This window comes from Tenrec ecaudatus, chromosome 1 (assembly GCF_050624435.1).
Source record: "Tenrec ecaudatus isolate mTenEca1 chromosome 1, mTenEca1.hap1, whole genome shotgun sequence".
Classification (NCBI taxonomy): Eukaryota; Metazoa; Chordata; class Mammalia; order Afrosoricida; family Tenrecidae; genus Tenrec; species Tenrec ecaudatus.
The window spans coordinates 108,600,441-108,622,888 of NC_134530.1; the positions used below are offsets into that span (position 1 = coordinate 108,600,441).

Consider the following 22,448-nt stretch of genomic DNA (forward strand, 5'->3'; position numbering starts at 1 on the left):
ATAAAGCAAGCTTGATAAATTCAAACACATAGAGATCATTTAATCCATCTTCTCAACAACTATTCCATCAATATGGAAATAAGCCATGGAAAGAATAGATAAATAAAGAAAATAACATGGAGACTTAATAATTCATTTCTCAAAAAGTCATGGGTAATAGTCCAAATAGTCTAGGAAGTAATTTAGGAAGTTTCTAGAAACTAACAAAAATGAGGATACAGCATGCCAAAGCCTATGTGACACAGCAAAAGTAGTTATCAGAGGTTACTTTATTGCAGTAAATGCACACATGAAAAAAGAGGAGAGAACCATGGTCTCCTCCTTAACACAGCGCCTCCATCAATTAGAACAGAGGCAATACCACAATCCCTCCAGCAGTGAAATAAAAGAAGTAATAACAATAAGAACAGAAGCAAATGATAATATCCAACACCCATTCCTAATGAAAACGTTCAAGATAGGATTGGAAGGGAAATTTTTCAATAAGATAAATGCCATATGCAAAAAACCAGTAGCCAATATTGCACTCAAGGAGAAAAGCTGGTTCCCACTTACTAAGGGAACCTAAAAAGGATGTCCCTTATCCCCAGCCAGTCCCATAAGACAACGGCAAGAGATCAAGGGAGTACCACTGGGTAAAGAGAAGTGAAACTTTCTCTACCTACAGACAATATGATTTTAAATATTGAGAGTCTGAAGGTGTCCACCATAGGATTTCTGGAGACAATAGAAGAGTTTGGTAGTGGAGCTAGATACAAGATTAACAAGCAGAAATCAATTGATTTCCTATAAACCAGTGATAGAAATACCACAAAAAAAAAGATATCAAGGAAACAATAACATCTACAATAGTCATGCTGATGCTGGAAAACTTAGGAATAAACCTAAACCAAAAACCTAAAGTCCGTTTAGAAGAAAACTACAGAATATTACAACAAGAAACCAAAAATGATTTACACTAAAGGAGGAACATTCCATGTGAAGTAGAAGACTCAGTATTGTAAAAATGTCAATATTATTTAAAGCACTACATAGATCAATGCAATCCCTATCCAAATCCTAGTATCAGTTTTCAAAAAAAAAAACAAGGAAAAAAAATATTACCAACTTTATATAGAGAGGGACAAAGCCCGGGATAGGGAAAGAACTCAAAACAAAGAATGATAGGGTGGTCTTGCTCTACCTGACCTCAAACCTAATATATTGCTACAGTTGTCAAAACCACCTGGTACTGGTGTAATGATGTAAACATGGACAAAAGGATCAAAACAGAAAATCCAAAAATTAAAACATCCATATACAGATAATCAATTTCTGACAAAGGCCCCAAATATATTAAAATTGGAAGCAGATGGCCTCTTTAATAAATGGGGTTAGAAAATCAGGATATCCACATGCCAAAGAACTAAACAAGATCCATATCTCACTCCATACACAAAAACCAACTCAAGGTGGATCAAAGACCTACATGTAAATCCCAAAACTATCAGGATAATTTTATACATATATATTTAGTGATGACATAACAGACAAAGACTAATTACTCAATTCTATAGAATATTAGAGCCTACAACAAGAATAAAAAACTAATAGCACTCTAAAAAGGTGGGCAAAAGACCTACCTGAACAGACAATTCACAAAGTTGACACTCAAATGGCTACCAAACACACAAGGAAATGCTCCCGGTCATTAGTCTTCAGGAAATGTAAACCAAAACAACCATGAGATACCACCTGCTGCCTGTTACGATAGCCCAGTTAAAACAATGGAGAGCAGCAAATGTTGAAGGATATGGTGAGATGGGAACTCGTATCCATTGCTGGTGGACTTGTATGCACGTACAACCCCTGCGGAAGGCCAGATGGCTATACTTAGCTACAGATGGCAATTGAACTACCACGTGACCCAGCAATACTATTACTGGGCATCTACCCGCCAAAGTAGGAAACAGACCATGAGCAGACGTTTTCACCCTCATGTTCATGCAAGCACAGTTCACAATAGGAAGAAGCTGGAAAGAGCCCAAATTCCCATCAAGAGAAGAGTGGATAAAAACTCTGGTACATACATACACACAGTGGAATACTACACATCCCTAAAAAACAGCTATGAAACCATGGAACACTCAATCCATGAAGGAATCTGGAAGACTTTATGCTGAATGAAGTTAGTCAAGCACCAAAGGACAAATACTGTCTGAGTCCACTGCAGCAGGAACAAGCAGAGAACGACTACTAGCTCAAGCTGACAGGCCATCCAGTCCTCGGGCCGGGGCCAGACAGCCTGATAAAGAGGCAGACCAGTGCCCATGAACCACACAGCATTCGCTCCAGTAAGTGCAGTGTGGGGCACTTGTCTGGCGAGCTCCTCATAACAGCTGGGATTAAACAGGGGAGAGCTGCTGTCTGCTGCATGGTAGCCATGTTGATGTGGGCAGAAGTCCTCCTGAGAAGGACGCAGCCTGGTCAGAGGGATGAGGCTTCCTGACGGGAAGGCAGCACAGAGTAGGAAGAGGGGATGGTCAAGTTTGGGGGAATACAGGTTTATGTCTTCTGAGGGGAGGGAGAGAGCACTAACCTCCAGGTGATGGGAGGAAAGATTGAGACTGTTCTTGGGGACATCGGGTGGAGAGGGTCTTTAGTGGTGTGCAGCGGGTTGGCAGAAGCGACCGAGGGCATCTGGGGGAATCCTGGGAACACAGGCCGGGTGTTGTAAAGCATGGGGACATTGAACTCTGCATCTTCAGGGTTCATAGAATGCTCCAAAGGCTGTATCGGTGAGACCCCATATGGGAACCCCACTTAGTGAACTGGATGCTGCCTCAGACACACTTGTAAGAGAATTTAAGCTAGAAAACACATGGTGTCTGAGGAAACAGAAGACAGCTGTACTAGGAGTGATGTACGGTTGGTGGACAAGCACGATCTTGCTACATCAATTCCCTGTATGCCATCTTAAGAGACATATTATGGGAGCAGTCCTGTGATGGTTTATGCTTGTCTCTATTAGGCTATATCTCCAAGGTGCACTGCCATTGGGGATTCACCCTCTGGGAGCTGTGTTGATTCCCTGTTGCTCAGGCATTGAAACCCAATGACCTTGAGACAATAAGGAAAGAGAACATAACAAGGGTTTGCGGGAGTGGTGACGTAGAGAGCGGGGGAGATAAGAAGGAGAAGATATTAAGAAGTCCAGGAAGGAAAAGGATGTTTAGGAGCTGATTATGGAAGCAATTGTAGTTATGTTTCACATGATTGAAATATGGAATATGACAAATGTATTACTCTCCATCCACAGCAAATTAAAAAACAAAACAAAACCAATCAACCAACCAACAAAAAAAAACACATAGATCTAGGAATGAATTCTGGGCTTGCACTAAATCCTAGCTACAATTTGGGACCAATTAGTTCTTACATCATGACCCTGACCTTCATGAAACAATCACTGAAGATAAGGGTGCTACAGCAAAATGTGGCGAACAAAGTAGATGGCTATCAATTGGAATAGTGTCTGGGGTCTTAAAGGCTTGTGTTCAACCAAGCAGCCATCTAAGTCAGAAGGAGGACACCAGCTTGTGTGTCGCAAAACTGCCAGTTACAAAATTTGAATGTAGTGAAAAGTATCAGGGAGAGAATTATGAACACCCAATTTGTGGAAGGCTGTGGAGGACAGTGAGAGCCCACCACCCATCTGCAGAGTATCTAGTCAGACCCAGCCACTGACAGATTTGCTCTAGCCAAGCTCAAGAGTCCCCAACAGTCAGTATGGGTCAGAGACCACTGTATTCTTGATTATGCTGGATTGATCACAGGACTTGTCCAGTTGACCTTCCTACAGGCACAATCTGAAATTGTTCTGGGTGCAAGTATTTCTTCCTTGTTCCCCCAGGACAGCAACAGACATGCTCTTGTGAGGAAGAGCAATCCTAGACACAGTGAGAGAGGGAATTCCTGGAACCATCAAAGAAAACGAACCACCAGTGGAGCACATTCAAGATCCCTCCTCATCTGAAGTACCAGAGGATGAGACCAGAGGCACAGAGGCCATGATACAGAAGAGGACAGAAGAAAATATGAGACTGAGGCTTCCCAGCCCCCAGATACCACCGTCAAGGGGACCATGTAGCTGAGAGGATGGGGATGAGGATTATGAAGCGAGAGAGAGAGAGGTGCTGTTGTGGACCAGTGAATGTATACTGACCCTGATTTGCGGTAACCCATTAACTTCCTTAATAAGGCCCATACTGTGAATTTGGTCCGTGAGTTCTGTATCGCTATTGCAATGAATTATCAAACCTAGCTGCGAGGAAGAGTGCTCTGTGAGGAAATGCCGGTGTAAGGACGGAAGCAGGAGGCAGGTCTGACCTCTGCCTGTGGCAGGGTGTCTTGAGCTGGTGAGGAGCTTGCTTCTCCTTTTCCTTGATGTAGCCAGAGGAGGTCTGAGATGGCTTTCCCGATATTGTCTCAGAGGGCAGCATGAACATCATTCATAAAGAAAACACCATGCCATTAAACAAACAGGAAAGGAAGGAAACAAAGACCAAAGGGCATATCAAAAGAAACTCTGAAAGTTATTCTTGAATGTAGATGATCTAGAACAAGGAAGTACAGAAGAAAAGAAAGAAATTAAATAAAATCTCTGATCAGAAGATCTAAAGGGCAACTCAAATATATAAATGTAATAAAATGTGCAAAGACATGGAGTTAGAAACCAAAAATGAAGAAAACACTTAGATATTCTCAAATTGAAACGCTTGCAGGGGGAAAGAAAAGCCTGATTCACGGTATGCAAAGATTAAATTGGTAAAATATTAAATGAAACAAGAAAGAAGATGTAAGGAGTACACAATCACTGTACCAGGAAAAATCACTCCATATGAAATCCCTCCTGGAGTCGGCGATCAAGAACTGATGGCTTTTGTGGGAGAAGTCCAGACTTCTCCGGAAGGATTGGGGAAAAGAACTCCAGGGATCAACAGAATGCTGACTGAGATGCTTCAACAAACAGATGCCACACTCAAAGCATTCATTGGTGCATGCCATGAATTTGGAAGAGTTACCCAACCAATTGACTAGAAAGGAGGTTTCCCTCTGTTTAACTTTTAAAAAAAAATTTTGCTTGTTTTTCTGCAATGAAATCCAGGATAAGTAAATGTATAGATAACAGTAACTGAATTAAAGGTTCTCTGGAGTCTGGCAGGAAAGGTTGGGCAATTGGGGAGCTCTAGACAATGTGTACATGAAAGATTGGGCTGGTTTGAAACTGGTTGTGGTAACGATTATTCAACTCTTCTTGAAATGACTAAATTGTTGAATTGTATGATATTTTGATTATGTTCCAGTAAAACTTTTTAAAGAAGAGATCTACAATTGTGCCTGTCCCTCCAAAATGATGCAACAGAATGCAGAAATTATTGAACAATATAATTAACACATATGAGGAAATTTTTGTTGAAGATAAATTAAAAAATGACTGCAACAAAGAAATGCAAATAATCTGATTCAGAAAAGTAAGCAGAACAAAGGAAATTATTACCCATATCATACAGATATTGGCTGAAAGCACAGGATATCAGAAAGTTAGTTATCTGCGTTTCATTGAATTTGCAAAGGCATTTGTTTGAATTGTAACAAATTGCATATAACATTTGGAAGAGTAGGAATTGCAGAACACACATTTTGCTCATATGAAAACTGTACAAAACCCCCCAAACTCATTTGAACATAGTAAGGTCATATTGTGTGGTTTAATAGAGAGTGTTTGTAAGGAGCACTGGCAAAATGACAACTTGATAGACTTGCTGAGATATCGCTCAGCAACTAAAATATCAGAAAGAACATGTGGAGGAATGACCCAGAGTCCTGGGTCACTGAAGGAAGAAATGATGGTCAAGTGAGCTGAACACACTGACGGCGACAGCTCAGGAGACTGAAGCTGGGCATGGGATTGACTCTCTGCTGGCTGGCCATTAAATGAGACAAACCACTCTACTCGCAAGGAAATAAAAAATGAACTGGATTCCTTTATACTAAAGAAGAAGGCTCTGAAAATGAAATCAAAAAGGCAATGCCATTTACAATAATTCACTCCTTTGCTGTTATTGAGTTAATTCTGACTCATAGTAACCCTATAGAGTTTCTAAGACTGTAACACTTTTTTTTTTTTTTTTTAACAAGGTGAGCACAGGGCATTGGCTTACAGGAAGGGGCTCCTGGGTGGATGGGAAGGGGCCCTTTATGAGAAGTTTGGGCTGAGGAGGGGTTTGTGCCTGGACGGATGGTGGTGGGGGATCAATGTGGAAGGAGAGGAGCTTGGGAAGGGTGAGCTCACAGTTTCATCACTTCTGGCCTCAGGTGTCTTCTTTCTCCCTAGCTGTTTTGAAGTCTCTTGTTATGTAGCTATAACTGGAGCTTGAGCTTTCTGGACCATCCTGCAGCTATTCAGCATCTTGGGACTGTCCCTCTTTACAGGAGTAGACTGCTCATCTTCCACCCTCAGAAGGGCTGGTGCTTTGGAACTGCCAGACTCTCAGTTAGGAGCTCAGTGCAAAATGGTTACATCCCCTGGACTCCTCTGATCCCAAACACAACTCCTTCCACAGGGAAATGCAATCCTTTCTTATCTAAGCTATCCCATTGACATGCAAATGGCCTTGGGTCCCTGGAAGTATCAAGGCAGTGCCTGGGCCTTCTGTCAGCCATTTTGACTAAGCAACACAGCTTTTGACTCAAAATTCAAGAGGTGTTTTCACCCTCTGAGAGGAAATGTGACAGCCATTTTGCTTCTTTTCACTATTTCAGGTGAGAATAACCAAAGACAACTTCTGAGATTAAAGGTTTCACTCCCCCATGTCCTTTCCAGATAACAACTAAATCAACCTCTTGCCATATATGGCTTCCAAACTGAAGCTCTAAAGGTCGAAGAGCTACAAATGGGCTGTGATCTGCAAAGATGGCGGATTGAAGCCACCAGTCCTTCCTAGGGAGAAATAAAGGGCTTTCTCCTCCTGTAAGCAGTTACAGTCTGGGAAATTCACGGGGGCAGCTCTGCCTTGACCTATGGAGTAATTGTGCATTGACATTGATTCAATGGTAGTAAGTTTGTTTGTTTGTGGTGAGCTATCCAAAGAAGAAATATCCAATTCCAGTCAACTATCATAAAGCAGAGGTCAGACAAGCCTCCACTCTCCATCTTCATGGTTTATTTTCCTAGCATGCCACTCAGCAGAGACCATAATGTGTTAGGCTGGGTTGTCCAGAGAAAATTATCCATCGATACACATCTATGTATAAGAAAGAGATTTATATCAAGAAGTAATTATGTATCCAGAAGGCATCCCAGCCCAGTGCTACTTAAGTGCATAAGTCAGCTGCTAGTCCAGAGTCCCTCTTCAACTCACAGTTATATACCAGTGACACAGAAGGGTGAGCCAGGGGCCATTTCTAATATCTACCCAAAGGATGAAGTACTGAGAAATAAATACTTAGAATAAATTTAACCATAGAAACAAAAATGTACAAAGGAAATTATGAAACCTTATTACAAGAAAACAAAAGATACCTATATAAATGGAAGAACGTTAAATATTCACAGCCAGGAAGATTTAACATTGTAAAAATGCCAATTAGGCCCAAAGTAATCTATAACTATAATCCAGTTCCAGTTCAGATCCCAGTTGTTGTTGTTTTTGTTAGATGCCTTCAAGTTGCTTCCAACCTATAATGACTCCATGCACAACCGAAGGAAGCACTGCTTGGTCCTGAGTAATCCTCCTCTGCCTGAGCCCATCCTTGCTGCTATTTTATCATTCTATCTCACTATTGTTGTTTAAAGAGGTGGAAAAACTAATCACCAACTTTATAAAGAAAGGGAGGAGACCCAGTATAATCAAAGCACTACTAAAAAGGAAGAAGAAAATAAGAGGCCTCTCAGTTTCAGAACTCAAAATCTAGTACAAAGCCATAAGCCAAAATAGGTTGGTCCTGGCACAATGATGGATACACAGACTAATGGAACAGAATAGAGAACCCATAGGTAAATCTATGCATCTACGTACAGCTGACTTTTTACAAAGGCCTTGCACATATTCAATTGAGAAGAGATAGTCTCTAACACATGGTGTTTTCAAAACTGGATTTCTATTTGCTCAAGAGTGAAAAAGGGATACCTTACTCCATAGACAAAAATGAACTCATGATGGATTAAAGACCCAAGTTTAAACACTAAAACTGTGAAGATCATCAATGAAAAAAATAGAGACAGACTTAGAGATTGTAGTACATGGTATAAATACATGATCAAACATAATGCAACACATATACACAGCAGAAGACAAAATCAATGACTTGGACCTCATTAAAAAAATGTGCATCCAAAGACTTCATCAAAAGGGAAAAAAGAGAATGCATACACTGCACGCACACACAAAAGGCATATTGGACATAACTCACAAAGAAAAAGACAAATAATCCAATAAAAAATAAAGAACATGAACAGAGATTTCATGAAATATGACGCCCAGTAAACCAACAGACATGAGGAAACATTTGAAAGACGCAAATCAAAACAATGAGGGGTACCAGTTCACCTCAGAATTGACAGCAAAATTCAGCAAAACAGAAAATAACAGATTCTATAGATGGTGCAGAGGTATTGGAACCCACATACACTGCTGGTCTAATGGCAAACAGTCAAATTACCGAGGAATGCAGTATAGAGCTCTCTCAAGCATTTGGGAATAGAAAGAAACATATAACTCAGAAATCACCCTACTTGGCACATACCCTAAGAAATAAAGAGCACAGCATAACCAGATATACGCACACACACATTTATCACAGCACTGTTCACAGTAACAAGGAGGTAGAAGCCACCTAAACTGGTAGGGAATGGACAAACAAACGTTGGTGCACATACAATGGCATGCAGTTGTTGCTGTTCAAGAATTAAAGACTACGGTTGAAACTGTGCAGCACCTGGAGGCATGGATGGATATGGGGGACAATATGCTGGAGGAAGTTAGTCAACCACAAAAGGAAAATTATGTCTGAGATCAAAAAATAATCTAGATAAAAGTTCGTAATGCCCAAAGACAGAGCTTTGGCTGGATACCTGTGCTGGAAGAAGAAGGGAGGGAAGAGGAAGTCATGGACCAACAGTTAAAAAGGAAGGAGCTGGATCAAAACTGAAAGAAATTAGGGGAGGACACAGGGCGAGCCATGGGCAGGCTTGATAAATGGTTTAAGTCGTTTAATGCAAAAATGATGATCTGATCTGGATACCTCCATCTAATTACCAATAACAAATTTTTAAAAGAAAGGTCTTTTCAGGGTGGTATTTTTTTCAACATACTTTTGAAACTGCATGTTGAGCAAATAACCCAAAAATTTGGTTTCTGAAATCAGGCTTAGATGAAGGGTTAGTAACAGACTTAGATATGCAGATGACAAAACCTTGTTTGCTGAGACACTCACTGTTGAAGATCAAACCTTGGATCTTACACCTAAACAGAAGGAAAACAGAATCCTCAAAAGAAGCAGCATCACGATAAACAAAGAAAATATGGATGTTGTCATGGATTTAGGCTTATTTTGATCCATAATCAAATCCATGGAAATAGCAGTTAAAGAAAAGGATATATTGCATTGAACAAATCTGCTGTAAAATACCTTTTTAAAGAATAAAATTTCAAGGTGTCATTTTAAAGACTAAACTATTCCTGACTAAGCCCATGTTATCACCAATAATCTCATATGTATGTGAAAACTACACAATGAACATGCAAAGAATAGATACATTTTTTATTAATAAATAATTTTATTGGGGGGCGCTTACAGCTCTTATCACAATCCATCCATCCAGCCATTGCATGTCAAGTGCATTTGTACATTAGTTGTCATCATCATTCTCAAAACATTTACTTTCTACTTGAGCCCTTGGTATCAGCTCCTCATTTTTTCCCTTCCCTCCCCACTCCCCCCTTCCTCATGAACCCTTGATAATTGATAAATTATGACTATTTTGTCATATCTTACACTGTCCAATGTCTCCCTTCACCCACTTTTCTTTTGTCCATCCTCTACGGAGGAGGTTATATGTAGATCCTTGTGATTGGTTCCCCCTTTCTACTCCAACGTCTCTCCGCCCTCCCAATATGGCCATTCTCACCACTGGCCCTGATGGGATCATCTGCCCTGGATTCCCTGTATTTCCAGTTCCTATCTGTACCAGTGTGCATCCTCTGGTCTAGTCAGATGTGTAAGGTGGAATTGGGATTATGCTAGATGGGGAGAGGAAGCTTTTAAGAACTACAGGAAAGTTGTATGTTTCATCGTTGCTGCACTGCACCCTGACTGGCTCATCTCTGTAAGGGCATGCAAAGAACATTAAATAGCTTCACGTATATCCAGCATAGTGAAGATGGTTCAGATAAGGCGGTGTTTTGTTCTATTATATATAGGGTCACTATGGGTCAGAATCAACTCTACAGCAAGTGAAAAAAATATATATAGAAAAAAGGCCTGGAGTGATAGAGTGTATGATTGTGAAAATAAGTTGTATTACCAGGTATACTGCCACCTAAGAGTCCTTACAAGTTTTGTTAGATATTTTCCCCCCACTTGGAAGTTGGTCTTCCCTCTTTCCTACCAGCAGACATGTACTTCTCTTCTCCCATACATGTCTGTTCATGTTCCTAACTTGACTTTCCCATCAGTATTCCTCATCTCTCTGATAAGAAAGTTTGTCAGTCAGGGTAGTTGGCAGGGTGGGGACAGATCTTCATATTTTGCATGGGGGAGTATGACCGGTAATCTGGACATAATAAGCCACATTTGCCTGAGTTCCTGTACTCCTAGTCCCCTGGGGACCTAGGCCAATTACCATAAAGTACTGGGACATTGAATCCTGGGTAGTCGAGGCACACAACCTGAGAACTTAAGACTGAAATTACATGGTATGTGGAGAAGCAAAAGACAGCTAAACCGAGAGTATTGAACTGTTGGTAAGTGAACCCACATGATTCTGTACATCCATGCCATTCTTGCAATTTTAAGATATGTGTTTTTATCTGACAGACCTGTGACTGACATTGGCAATGACTATCATAGTAAGTTTTGCCTGGCAACTAACTCCCCTTGATTGTGTAAACAGCATCCAGCTAGGTAAGGATGTATTCTGTACAAGTGAATAAGTCAGGTATTGCAATATGTTGTTAGCGTACACTGGTTCAATCTTCCCTTCTCAACAGTGTTTTAAAAATTGGTACCACAGATTAATCAATGACACTATTATCAGAAGATCCTTATGTGTCAGGAAGATGAACAATGAGATTCTCTACCATATATTAACAAGGAGTTCTCAAGGGGAACCCAAGGAAGACAAAAAGTATTGATCCAAGAACCAATTTTGGCCTTAAACTTAATCTTCACTCCAATTGAAGAACAGTAAATTCTCCCAACATGCCCCTGCCCCCACACTCTCCCTCGTGAAGGAAGCACAGTAGATACAGGAGCAATAGCAAAGTGTGGTGAAGAAATTAGGTGGTGCCCTGCTATCAGATTGAACAGCATCTGGGTCTTGAAGGCTTCTTTCCAAACAAGCAGCCATCTAAGTGAGATGTCAACTAAGTCCACATGGAAGAAGCACACCAACATCCATGACCCAAGGATTGTAAATTATATAATCCAAAGCCAAAGGAGGAAATAGTATCAGAGCTTAAGTTGTGAGATTCTGGTTTGTTATGGACGACAGTGGAAGCCCTATATACACTTGCGATAACTCCTTAGGAAATAAGCCTCCCAAGATTTCCCTCTATCCACCGTGGGGTTATGGGAAGAAACCAGTTGCCAAACAAATTGTGTAGAGTGCAGCGATGCCTGTCATAGATCAATATGTTGAACCTGACTTGAATGGTTAAAATGTTGTCACTCGATCTCCCCTTTGGGCAATCTGGTTTTCAATGCTTTTTTCCCCCCTTCATATTGGGGTTTATCTCTGGTGCATTTTTCATGGTGGGTAGCCTTCTTGGGTCTTTGTTATGTGTCTGTCTCTTTTTCTGCATATGAAAAATCAACTTATAGATAAAACAGAAATGGATCAACCTATAGATGAAACAACCAGAATAAGGGTTCCTGGGAGGTGGTGGGGGGAGTGAGCAGGGGAAAGGGGTGCTGATATCAAGAAATTCAAGAAGAAAGAAAATGTTTTGAAACTGATTGTGGTAGCAATTGTGCAATAATTGATGTGCAGTTCATGTGCTTGAACTGTGGAATGATATTTGGATTAGCTCCTAATAAAATGGTTGGGGAAAAAAGAACAGTTGTTAGTCATGGAGTGTAAGGGTATGTAATGAAATGTTCACTTAACCTTTTACATAGTCTTGTAATATTTCTATATTTCTTCAAATCTTGTGTAATTTGCACAATAAAAAGTAGTGAGCATATTTAACTGAATGATGGCCATACATTACCTGTTTTTTAAGGGCAATATAAGAAAGTAAATTTTGATTAGGTATTGACAGGTATTACCTGGTGAATGCATATGAAGAGACATAAATACCAAAACAACTAGTGATAGCCCTTGAAAAAGTTGATTGAAGTTCTGGACAAATCTGAAAATGAAGTGGTCAAGTAACAGCGTACCCAAAACTAATCCCATTGACATCAAGTAAATTCTGATTCATTGTGACCCTATAAAACAGTAGAGCCCTGATTCTTAATATGTCCTAAACTATGAATCTATATGGGAACAAATGATCTCATGCTTTTCCCAAAGCATGACTGGCATGTTTTATGGCTGGGAGTCCAACACATAACCCGCAGCACTGTACACTCTGTAGGGACTTTTATTTAAATTCAAATCAGAGTCCATAATGAATAAAATAAAAAATTAAAACATCTTGTTTGGCCCTAGCTTAACAAGTGTTTGCATCAACTAAGCAACTCTATTCTTCAATGCTAGAATTGCCTATGGGAAACTTTTATTCATATTTAAAAGTAAAATTATTTTATACTTGTGCACTGGAATCGAATGGCTTGCACAGTTTTAGATGAAAGACATTCAACATTAAAGAATTAACTATTGAAGAAATAAATCATGAAAATTATCTTTGGTTTGCAGCTTGCTTTACAGAGAGTTAGAAGCTTCTTTTGTACCGCTCAATATTCCAAAAGCATGGCTAGGCCTTTTCATGTAGAGTCACAACCTTAACATTCTCCATGTAGCAATTCATAGAATCAATGGGGTCATTGGTTCAGACTTCAAAATTCGAAGAGATCCTCAATATTAATAAGCTAACACCTGAGGAGGTACTTTCATGTGATCAATGCAAAAGATGTTGCTGCTCAACCACCTAACCAGTTAATACTTTATCACAGTAGATTGAAAGCCAGAATATTTGTTTTAACCACATACTTAGGGTTAGTAAAAACTCATCAGTGCTGAACAAAGTTAGTTCCTGTTCACTTCCATATTGTCTCAAAGGTGTTTTACATTATAATCTCAAACCACACCTGCCCTAAGGCCCTGTTTATTAGAACAACAACAAAATAAAAAGCAAACACCAAGCAAAGAGCATTTATGCACCTGAACTTAACTTTCTAGTAGAAATGCAAGGAGTCTTAATAAGAATGAAAGTTACTGCAAGTTGTTGTAAGCTCTTTCTGTGGAGTAAAAGTCTTAGCAAATTAGTTCAGAAAAAGTTGTTAAAACAGAATGCACTGATATTTTTAATACATTCTAAATAGCAACAGGCAAATGAATTCTAATTATATCTTGTTATGATTACATCTTTATCAATATTAAAATATCAGTAAACTTTTTACTGAAATGTATGCATACACACATACAACTATGTATCTACACATTCAATCACTTGCACATAGGTTTTGATATTCAAATATGGTTATAAAATTAACCCAGTTTAATTTTAATATAAAAGGTAAAAATGAAGAAAGTTCAGATTGTTCCCCAATTATTGTGAGATTCCTCTCTTCAATTGCAAAAAGTAAATATGCTTGGCTGAGAACCAGAATGCAAAAGGGTCAAGTCTATGCAGAGTTACCTCAGAAGCATATCCAGATGATCTACTTCATCAGGATGGTAGCCATTGACAATCCTCTGTAGCACCTATGTACCCTGATAAACATAAGGTTGCCATAGACTTGATGATAACTAATTAATTATTAAATTTCTCAAGGATGCTGTGAATTTTTAAAATTTCCGTGTTTTTTTGCCATAGCATGTGATTTAGAAGCCAGGATGTTTATCTTCCTCCACATGTTAAGAATCCCGGGTTCAGAGAAGTTGAAACTGTTAAGAAAAGATGCATGCTCTTTTCTTGCTGCCTTATAATCACAGTCTGCAATAAAAGGTTAATTAAAATGGGTATTCATATTGAAGATGTACTACATATTTATGTGTTTTGGGGTGACAAAAAGAAGGGTAGTTGGTTTGATAGTCCTTGGGTCCAAGAATGGAACGTGTCCTTTAGTAAAGAAAGCTTTAATTTATTACATATGGCTCCTAAAATTTCACAACCCAGGGCTACCAGCTATTGAGCAAAGTAAGAGACTCATAGGTTTGCGTGCCTGTGTGGGGATGGGTAGTGTAAAGTACACAGATCATTATAATGGGCAGTAGGGAGAGTTACTATGAATGGGAATCATCTCATTGGCAGTGGGATTTGAATGAGTTTTAACAAGACCGAGTATTAAAAATATTGTACAGGGGTAGAATCAAAATTTTTGTTTGTACAAAGGATGAGCGAGACCAGTTAGCATTGAGTTGACACCACATCTCATTGGCAAACTCATGTGTGCCTTGATGTATGTCAGAGTAGAACACTTTTTCCATAGGAACTTCAGTGGCTGATTTCTTTGGATTGAAACTGTCAGGCCTTTTCTCTGTGAACCTGACCCTTCAACTGAAAGTGAGTAGCCAAGCACTTTAATTGTTTGGGCCACCCGTGCACAACAAGGGATGGTAACAGCTAGGAATATCTGGAAAGGTTTTCATGAAGTTGTGTATTGGTAAAAAGAACTTTGAAAATGACGGGAATATTGGGTGCCAAACACACACACACACACACACACACACACACACACACACACACACTACCCAAAGAGACCACAGGACTTTAGCCTGGATGTTGATCTTGGAGCTTTTGTGGTATAGATTTATGAATTGTGAAATAAGGCTGAAAAGTAAGCAGAATTAAGCTGGAATGAGTCCAGTCAATGGAGCTGTGTAGTGGGCTATTCCCTAAGCTTCTAACCGCATGGTCAGTGGTTTGGATCCTCCAGCAGGGCCCTGGGAGAAAGAAGAGATTGCCTACTACGCAGGTAAGTATTTAGAGACTATTGAAAGTATTGTGAGCTTCCAGAAGAACTATCAGACTTGTCTTCAAAGAGGTACGGCCACGTTGCTCCATAGAAGCAAGGATCGGGAGACTTTGCTCCATAGACTTTGGATACATTATCAGGAGAGACCAGACCCTGGAGAAAGACACTCACTACGTTTGGTAAATAGAAGTCCATTGGGTAAGAGAAAGCATCTGAAGCAGACGGATGGACACAGTGGCTGCCACAGTCAGTTCAAACACAGCAATATTGGTGAGGATGGTGCAGGACCGGCAGCGTTTCATGCTGTTGTACCTTGCACCTCTATGAGTTAGAACCAAATTCACAATAGCTTACAGCAACAAAACTCAGAGAACGGAGCATAACGATGGGAGGTAAGTTTACCAACATCCTACCATATGCAGATTACATAACTTTGCTTAATGAGAACAAGGAGGTCTCAAAGCACTTGCTGACAAGATCAAAAACCACAAACTTCAACACAACTTACATGAAAGAAAACAAAAAGTCCTTATAACAGTACCAAATACATCATGAGATAAATGAAGAAAAGATCGAAGTTATCAAGGGCTTAATTTAATTGGATCCGCAATCAGCTCTCATGGAAGGAGCAGTCAGAAAATCCAAGGACATATTGTATTGGGCAAATGTGTTATATAAGACCTTTAAAGACTAAAGGATGCTGACTCCATACCTTTCTATATTCAATTAAAGCTGATTAATAAATAATGGACTGGAGAAACTGGTGCATTTGAATTATGGTAGAATTATGAAGAATATTGATAGTAGCATGGTTTTTAGAACAACTAGCAAATCTTTGAGAAAGTACATCTAGAATACTCCTTAGAAGTGAGGATAGAAAGCCTTTGTCTCACATACTTACGCACATGACCAGGAGAGACCAGTTTCTAGCAAAGACATCACGCTTTGAAAAGGAGAAGGTCAGGGGAAAATGATGCTGACCCTTAATGAGATTAAATGACAGTGGCTGCAACAATGGGTTCAAACATCACAGACAATGGGGAGGAGGGTGCGGTATTTCATTCTGTTGAACACAGGATTCCTCCACATTGCAACCACGTTGCTAGCACCTAACCACAAGAGTTGTGAGAACTTTATACATTTGTTTGCGGTATTTAGACTACGAGCCGTGGGGAACTATCAGTAGAAGAGAGTCGACGACATGAGTGTGAATTCCAACTGCAGGGTTTGCTTACTTTGTAAACTCCATAAGCCTTGTTGTCTTTAACTTTAAAATACTAGAAGTCGCATGCTCCCCCAACCCTCTATTTTATTGAGTTATCTGAAAGATTCAATACACCAACACATGACAAATGGACCAACATGTAGAGAATGTTTATATCTTAGTGCAAGGAATGTACCAGGGACAAAAAAAATAGACCTTCATACTTTTATCACTAATAGTTCCCATTATTGGAGCCAGGCTTGGAAAAACAATTCTGCATACCTGAAATTAAATGAAAGATAGTGGACGCATAATGATAAGCCCAACAGTTTCCACAAAAAAGGACGGGATAAACGAAGGGGCAAACTTTAGGTTAAGAAAACAATAATTTTAGTTCTAGTCCCAACATTGATCAAGTTGCCTTTGTTCTGTTACCCTTTCATATCAAGTTTTATATTTTAAAAATATGAAATGAGAAAATAAAATTATAGCTTAAGGATATCAAATATCCTTAAGGATTGAATGGGGGAAGAGAAAACAAGGCAAAAAAGTAGGTTTCAAATGTAACAGGAGCTCAATAATCTGAACATTTAAAATAATTCTAATTATTGTTACTAATAATGTCATAAGTTTAGCAAAGGACAGAAATATCTAAGTATGAAGGAGAGAATGAATGTATACATATGAGTAAATCAGATTAAAATTAATGACATCAAAGGTAGGAAAATAATGATTTCTAGGAAAAGACAATTCTTGAATACTAATCATGAAATATATATATTTTTAATTGCTGGTATTGTCATTTTTATAAAATTAACTAAATTCTTGCTGTGCCCTTTCCTTCTGAGGGCTAGCTGAACTCTGATTCAAATTAGCTCACACTGTGAAACCTTTTTCCCATTTCCTAATATAAAAAGCAATACTTTGTCTTTGGCACATCCACACACAAATCACTCCACCATTGAGAAAACTTGTTGTATGATTGCTTGATCCATATTAATCTCTCCCATTTGTCACCAAGATCATTAATATATAATTATAGATTGAAGTTGATCACATTTTCCGAGCACTGATTCTCTAGAGAGGAAAGGATAGCTCTTATTTCTTGTGCACTTTCATTATGCTGGAGAACTCGATTTATATGGCAAAATTAATTATGTGGTATGAAATCCTTATCTATCAGAATACTACAAAGCAAGGGATAATACCTTTCCAATCAGTCCATAATTTCTATCTCTAAAATGGCAAATATAGTAGTCACATAAACCGTTTTCTTCTTTCTGGTATAAATCCACATGCCATAGTTTTAGAAACTTTCAGATTTACAAATAACCTAATTTTTTATGCTGTTCCATTCAGAATCTTAGAATATATATATTTGTGTCTAGCTAACTGCCAAAGTAGCTCTTGGGTCTGAGGAGGAGGAGTTATAAATTATTTATTTTATTTAACATCATTTGGTTCTTCTTACTGCTGGACGTCTCAGTTTATGCTCTGGCGTCCTCTTGTCCTAGATGGTGCACATGGCTTTGGGGGTATATTCACCTTGGCCCTGATTCTTTCACTGAGAGGCAGCCATATCTCCTAATTTCACACAACCTCCCCTGACCTAACCGTTTCATCAGCGGCCTCAAATGTCTCCTTTGTCTAATTTTTTTTTACGTATTGTAGGGACAGGTAAGATTTGGTCAGTCAGCTAAAGGATCGCTATGAGAGTGTATCGGGTGAGTTCTTTTTTGGTTGTTCTATCATTTTACTCCAGGACATTCTGTATCATGTTCCTTTCTGTTTTGTTGTGGTCAAGGCGTTCTGAAGTAAGCATGCAGTCTCCAGAATAAAAAGCAGAAGATAGTTGTTTTGTTTGCATTTGGCCCATTGTCAAGACGCATGCGTAGAACTCATAAACACTTGATGATGCCATTCTGCTCCTCTCAGATGGCAGGGAGACATGAAGATTTCACCCTTCTGTTCACATTCCATCAGACATCAGGACAATAATCTTATGAAAAACTTTTAGTACTTTCAACAACTTATTCTCAGTGTGGGGTAGAGGCGGAACTCTCCTTTTTTAATAGAAAAAGAAAAATTTCTTTGAGGGAATGCTGTATAAGTCCAAAATTCAATGACACCTAATGCTAAGTCATCATGTCCTCTTCTCCCAGCTCCTCCCTCCTCCACTGTCACATAGAGCGTCTGACTTGTCGAAGGCATCAGCCTCAATTCCTAGCTTAAAAGAATGTGTGGTAATATTTCAACGTCTCTAAGATTTCCTCTGTGAATGAGATATTATTCTGGGGTCACCGGTAAACTTTTCTCAATATTGCGTTACACAATTGTACACCAATACTATGCCAGTCAGCACAAAACAGAGAGAAACGGAGTAAGTTAATTCATTCCTGCAAAATTACTATTTACAGGATACATGCTATTTCAAAATTAATAAATAAAATAATAAATATGATTAAGTTCTAGAGTGAAACGAATTGTCTCCTACATTTTGTAAGGAGCCTGACCCTCTTAACCTGGGAATGATCATCATACTGAAGTTGTGCAAAAGATGGGTTGGTTAATTAATTTCAGACAAACACAGAGTAATATTTCCAGCTAGGCTTCAAGGAAAGTTTGCAGGGCGCGTCTGGAGAGAACCATGTCTAGACGCTACAGCTCCTCCTGTAATGAAATCCACTGTTGTCCTTTCTTTCCCATAAACAACTATTAAAAAGCAATTTTAGAAAACAATTTCCCTTTCTTACTTTAAGGAAATATGCTATTTTCTCCTGTACTCAGTATAATTTCTTGCCTGCGACTTTTCATCTAAACCACACAAATCACTGCTCTACATAACTACCTCTTGTAAGAATCGAGATCCGAGCCTGTCCACTCTGTACATGGGGAAGCAGTAAAAATAGAATATGTAAAATGTCTTCATACAAACATGCATAGGAGGCTCACAGATGACAAAGTATGAATTATGCACCGTTCAGTCAGTATATTTAAGTGGGTGGACAATTTTGGAAACATAATAAATAATCTCTGAAATTGTTTTATCTGAAATCTAGACAATGGTTTCTTTTCATATTGCGAGGATCATTGTGGAAAATCATAAACAATTTTCTGTAATGATTAAGAAGCTGTACTCCGAATGCACTTTATTGCACCCACATCTTTGAAAAATAAACCTTCGTGAAAATCCTGTGCTTCTCAGCTATCTGCTCCTGTGCAATCATAAATAACTCGTGGGACCAGGGTGAGAGAGCAAACTTATAAACAGACAAATGCAGTAACCACAAAAAGGGCGAAGGAGATGGCTAGTGTGTCCTCGAAACATCTGTGAAAAAGCAGTCTAACTCATGGTCACAACTCCTCTATTGACGACTCGTTCCATTTTCTGGAGTCGTGTCAGACGTTCTATATCCATTGAGAGGCTGTTATATTCAGAAAGGCTGTTGGAAACTTACAGCACTCAGAAACGCTCTTGAGACATATAAGAGTGCCTTTGTTTAGGATGGAAGATAGCATGCCTGCCAAATTTGTAGGTTTGAAACCACTTTCACTAAGAATTAAAAGGCCCTCTTCCTTGCTGAAATAGGACTATCCATAGATGACTCATCTGCTCATAAGAAATAGAGGGTTCTTGTCCCCGAGGTCGCAATGTAGTTTAAAGTCACTTTTATGATGACAGGGTACAGAAGAGTGATAAAGCTACCAAGATGACAGTCTAATCTTCAAAGATGACCGATCATCGATAAGAGATTAAATGACATGAACCTCTAAAATGCAAGATTACCAGCTTGCTGGCACATTCTCAAGTATTGAAGTATGCTGAGACACTACTGATAAATGGAAAATGTTTCTTCCTGTGAACCACATGTTATGCAGAATCCTGTCCATCTTCAAGAGAGGTTTGAGTTTCAGATATATATGCATTTTTCTCAGTAATGCAATAAATGTAAAATGCTAATAAGTGATGTACTATTAAGTGATGGTAGTTCTTTTCAAGAAGGAAGCTGTTCAATTACTCAAAATTAAACATCACTTAATCATCGTTCTTTTGAACTCGGATAGAAATTTAAAATATACATACAAGAATGATTAGACACGCCGGTCCTATGAAGCTCCAAATAAAGTTGTTTTCTGTGCTAAGCCAACATCTGAAAAGTAAGTAATAAATACAGTTTGTAAATATGTTTGAGTACACGTCAACACAGCCACAGCCTGAATCATATAACAAAGCACACTGAGGATTACGTTTCAAATGCGTAGCTTAACTTACACTTTGGTGGTGCCGTAGTATCTATAGCCCAGTGCTGCTGAGAATCCAACCACCACCGCGGGGCTTAGGTAGCCAAAGATATAAAAATTCTTGTGCAAAAATCCTTTGCTGTAGATGACTCCCACGACAATGAGATAGAGGTGTATGCCCTCGATGCACATCCAGGCGAAGGCAGCCAGAAAGAAGTAATGGAGCAGCCCAGCAATGACTGAACAGAAGAGCTAAAAGCCAAGGAAAAAGGATGCCGTAAGCAATATGTGATTGAAACGGAGCTGAACATACACTATAGGCTTTCTCCGTGAATTACGCCACCTTACATACGAATAGGCCTTTAATAGACTCTTGCATGATGTCAATTGTTCGACATGTACTATTGCCAGCTGATTTTGTGACGTCTTTGTGGTGAAACTATATTGCTGCTCCAAAATTTTTACACTTATGCTATGCAGTAAGCTGTGGGTTCTTCCCAGGTAAACTAAGAAGCCTTGGTGAATATTTTCTGATTTACGTTGGTTCTGTTCTGGAGATTTTTCTCTTTAGTTAATAAAAAAAAACTTTATTATTTACTTAGAATAATAAAAAACGTGTTGATCCCAACTGAACAACATAATGATTTCTGAACTAAGAGACAAATATTAGGTTTAAAACACAGGTAAGGCTATATTTTGGGAAAATATTCATTGTGCAATAACTTTAAGTAGCGTGTAAAGTAGGTAGATTTCCATCGGCTTTCAGATAAACACCCAGAACTGGGGTTAACGTTATGAGAAAAGAAGCAGAAAGAGAAACAGTTAAATGCCTCTCTGTTTTAATTATAAAGAACAACAACACTGCTATGGAGGCGACGCCAACTCTAAGTGACCTGTAGCATAGGATAAAACTGTCACTTTGTGTTTCTGCGACTGTAATAAGGAAGCAGAATGCCACTTCTTTGGAGGAGTGGCTGGTGGATTTGAACTATAGACCTTGGGATTAGCAGCCCAATGTGAAACCACTGCACCAACAGGGCTCCCTTCTCTCAGAGGGTTCATGATATTTGTCTTTTGATATGCTATGTTCCACAGGATACCTACCACTATGCTCAAGACCTACACATTTACTCTTTTAGTCTTTGTCTACTGCCACGCTCCATCACAACCTGCTCCCTGTGCTGGCGATTCTCAGATTTCTTACCCTGTCTTTCATACGTCACTGCAGGATCAAAATGGCTTCTAATTTTTGATGCCTAGTGATGTATCTAGACCCAATTGTACAAGAGCTTTATAAAAGTTTCTGGAAAAGTGCAATCGAAAGATACTTGACTTTTCCCATGAACATTGTAAAGCCTCTCTCATATCTTATTTATAATATATTTTATTATGTTATCTTATAATTGGATTGGATTGATCCAATGGATGTGATAAGTATGTAAGTATATGGGAATCAGTAAAATTTACTGCCAAAATCATAGAGCTATCTATTATGCATATATCAATTCGAAGGGGCTAAGAATATTGCTATGTAAACAAAAAACAGGTGAAGTTTATAACATAGTGTGTGCTAGTTACAATGGGTGCTCTGTGGGCATCCTCTCTAAATGAAAATCTTGTTAACTGATTGTTAGGTTCAGTCCTTGAAAGGTTTGTA

General features: G+C 39.0%; 1 protein-coding gene across 1 annotated transcript in view; it reads right to left on the bottom strand.

Annotated features, from left to right (window-relative positions):
• The window catches only part of ADGRL4 (adhesion G protein-coupled receptor L4), a 176,192-nt gene that overhangs the window by 44,977 nt on the left and 108,767 nt on the right, over positions 1–22,448 (bottom strand). The window contains exons 11-12 of the mRNA XM_075540139.1: positions 20,823–21,043; positions 20,634–20,700 (exon numbers count right to left, since the gene is read on the bottom strand). Of these exons, the coding sequence (XP_075396254.1) occupies positions 20,634–20,700; positions 20,823–21,043 (288 nt within the window). The remainder of the gene's footprint in view (positions 1–20,633; positions 20,701–20,822; positions 21,044–22,448) is intronic.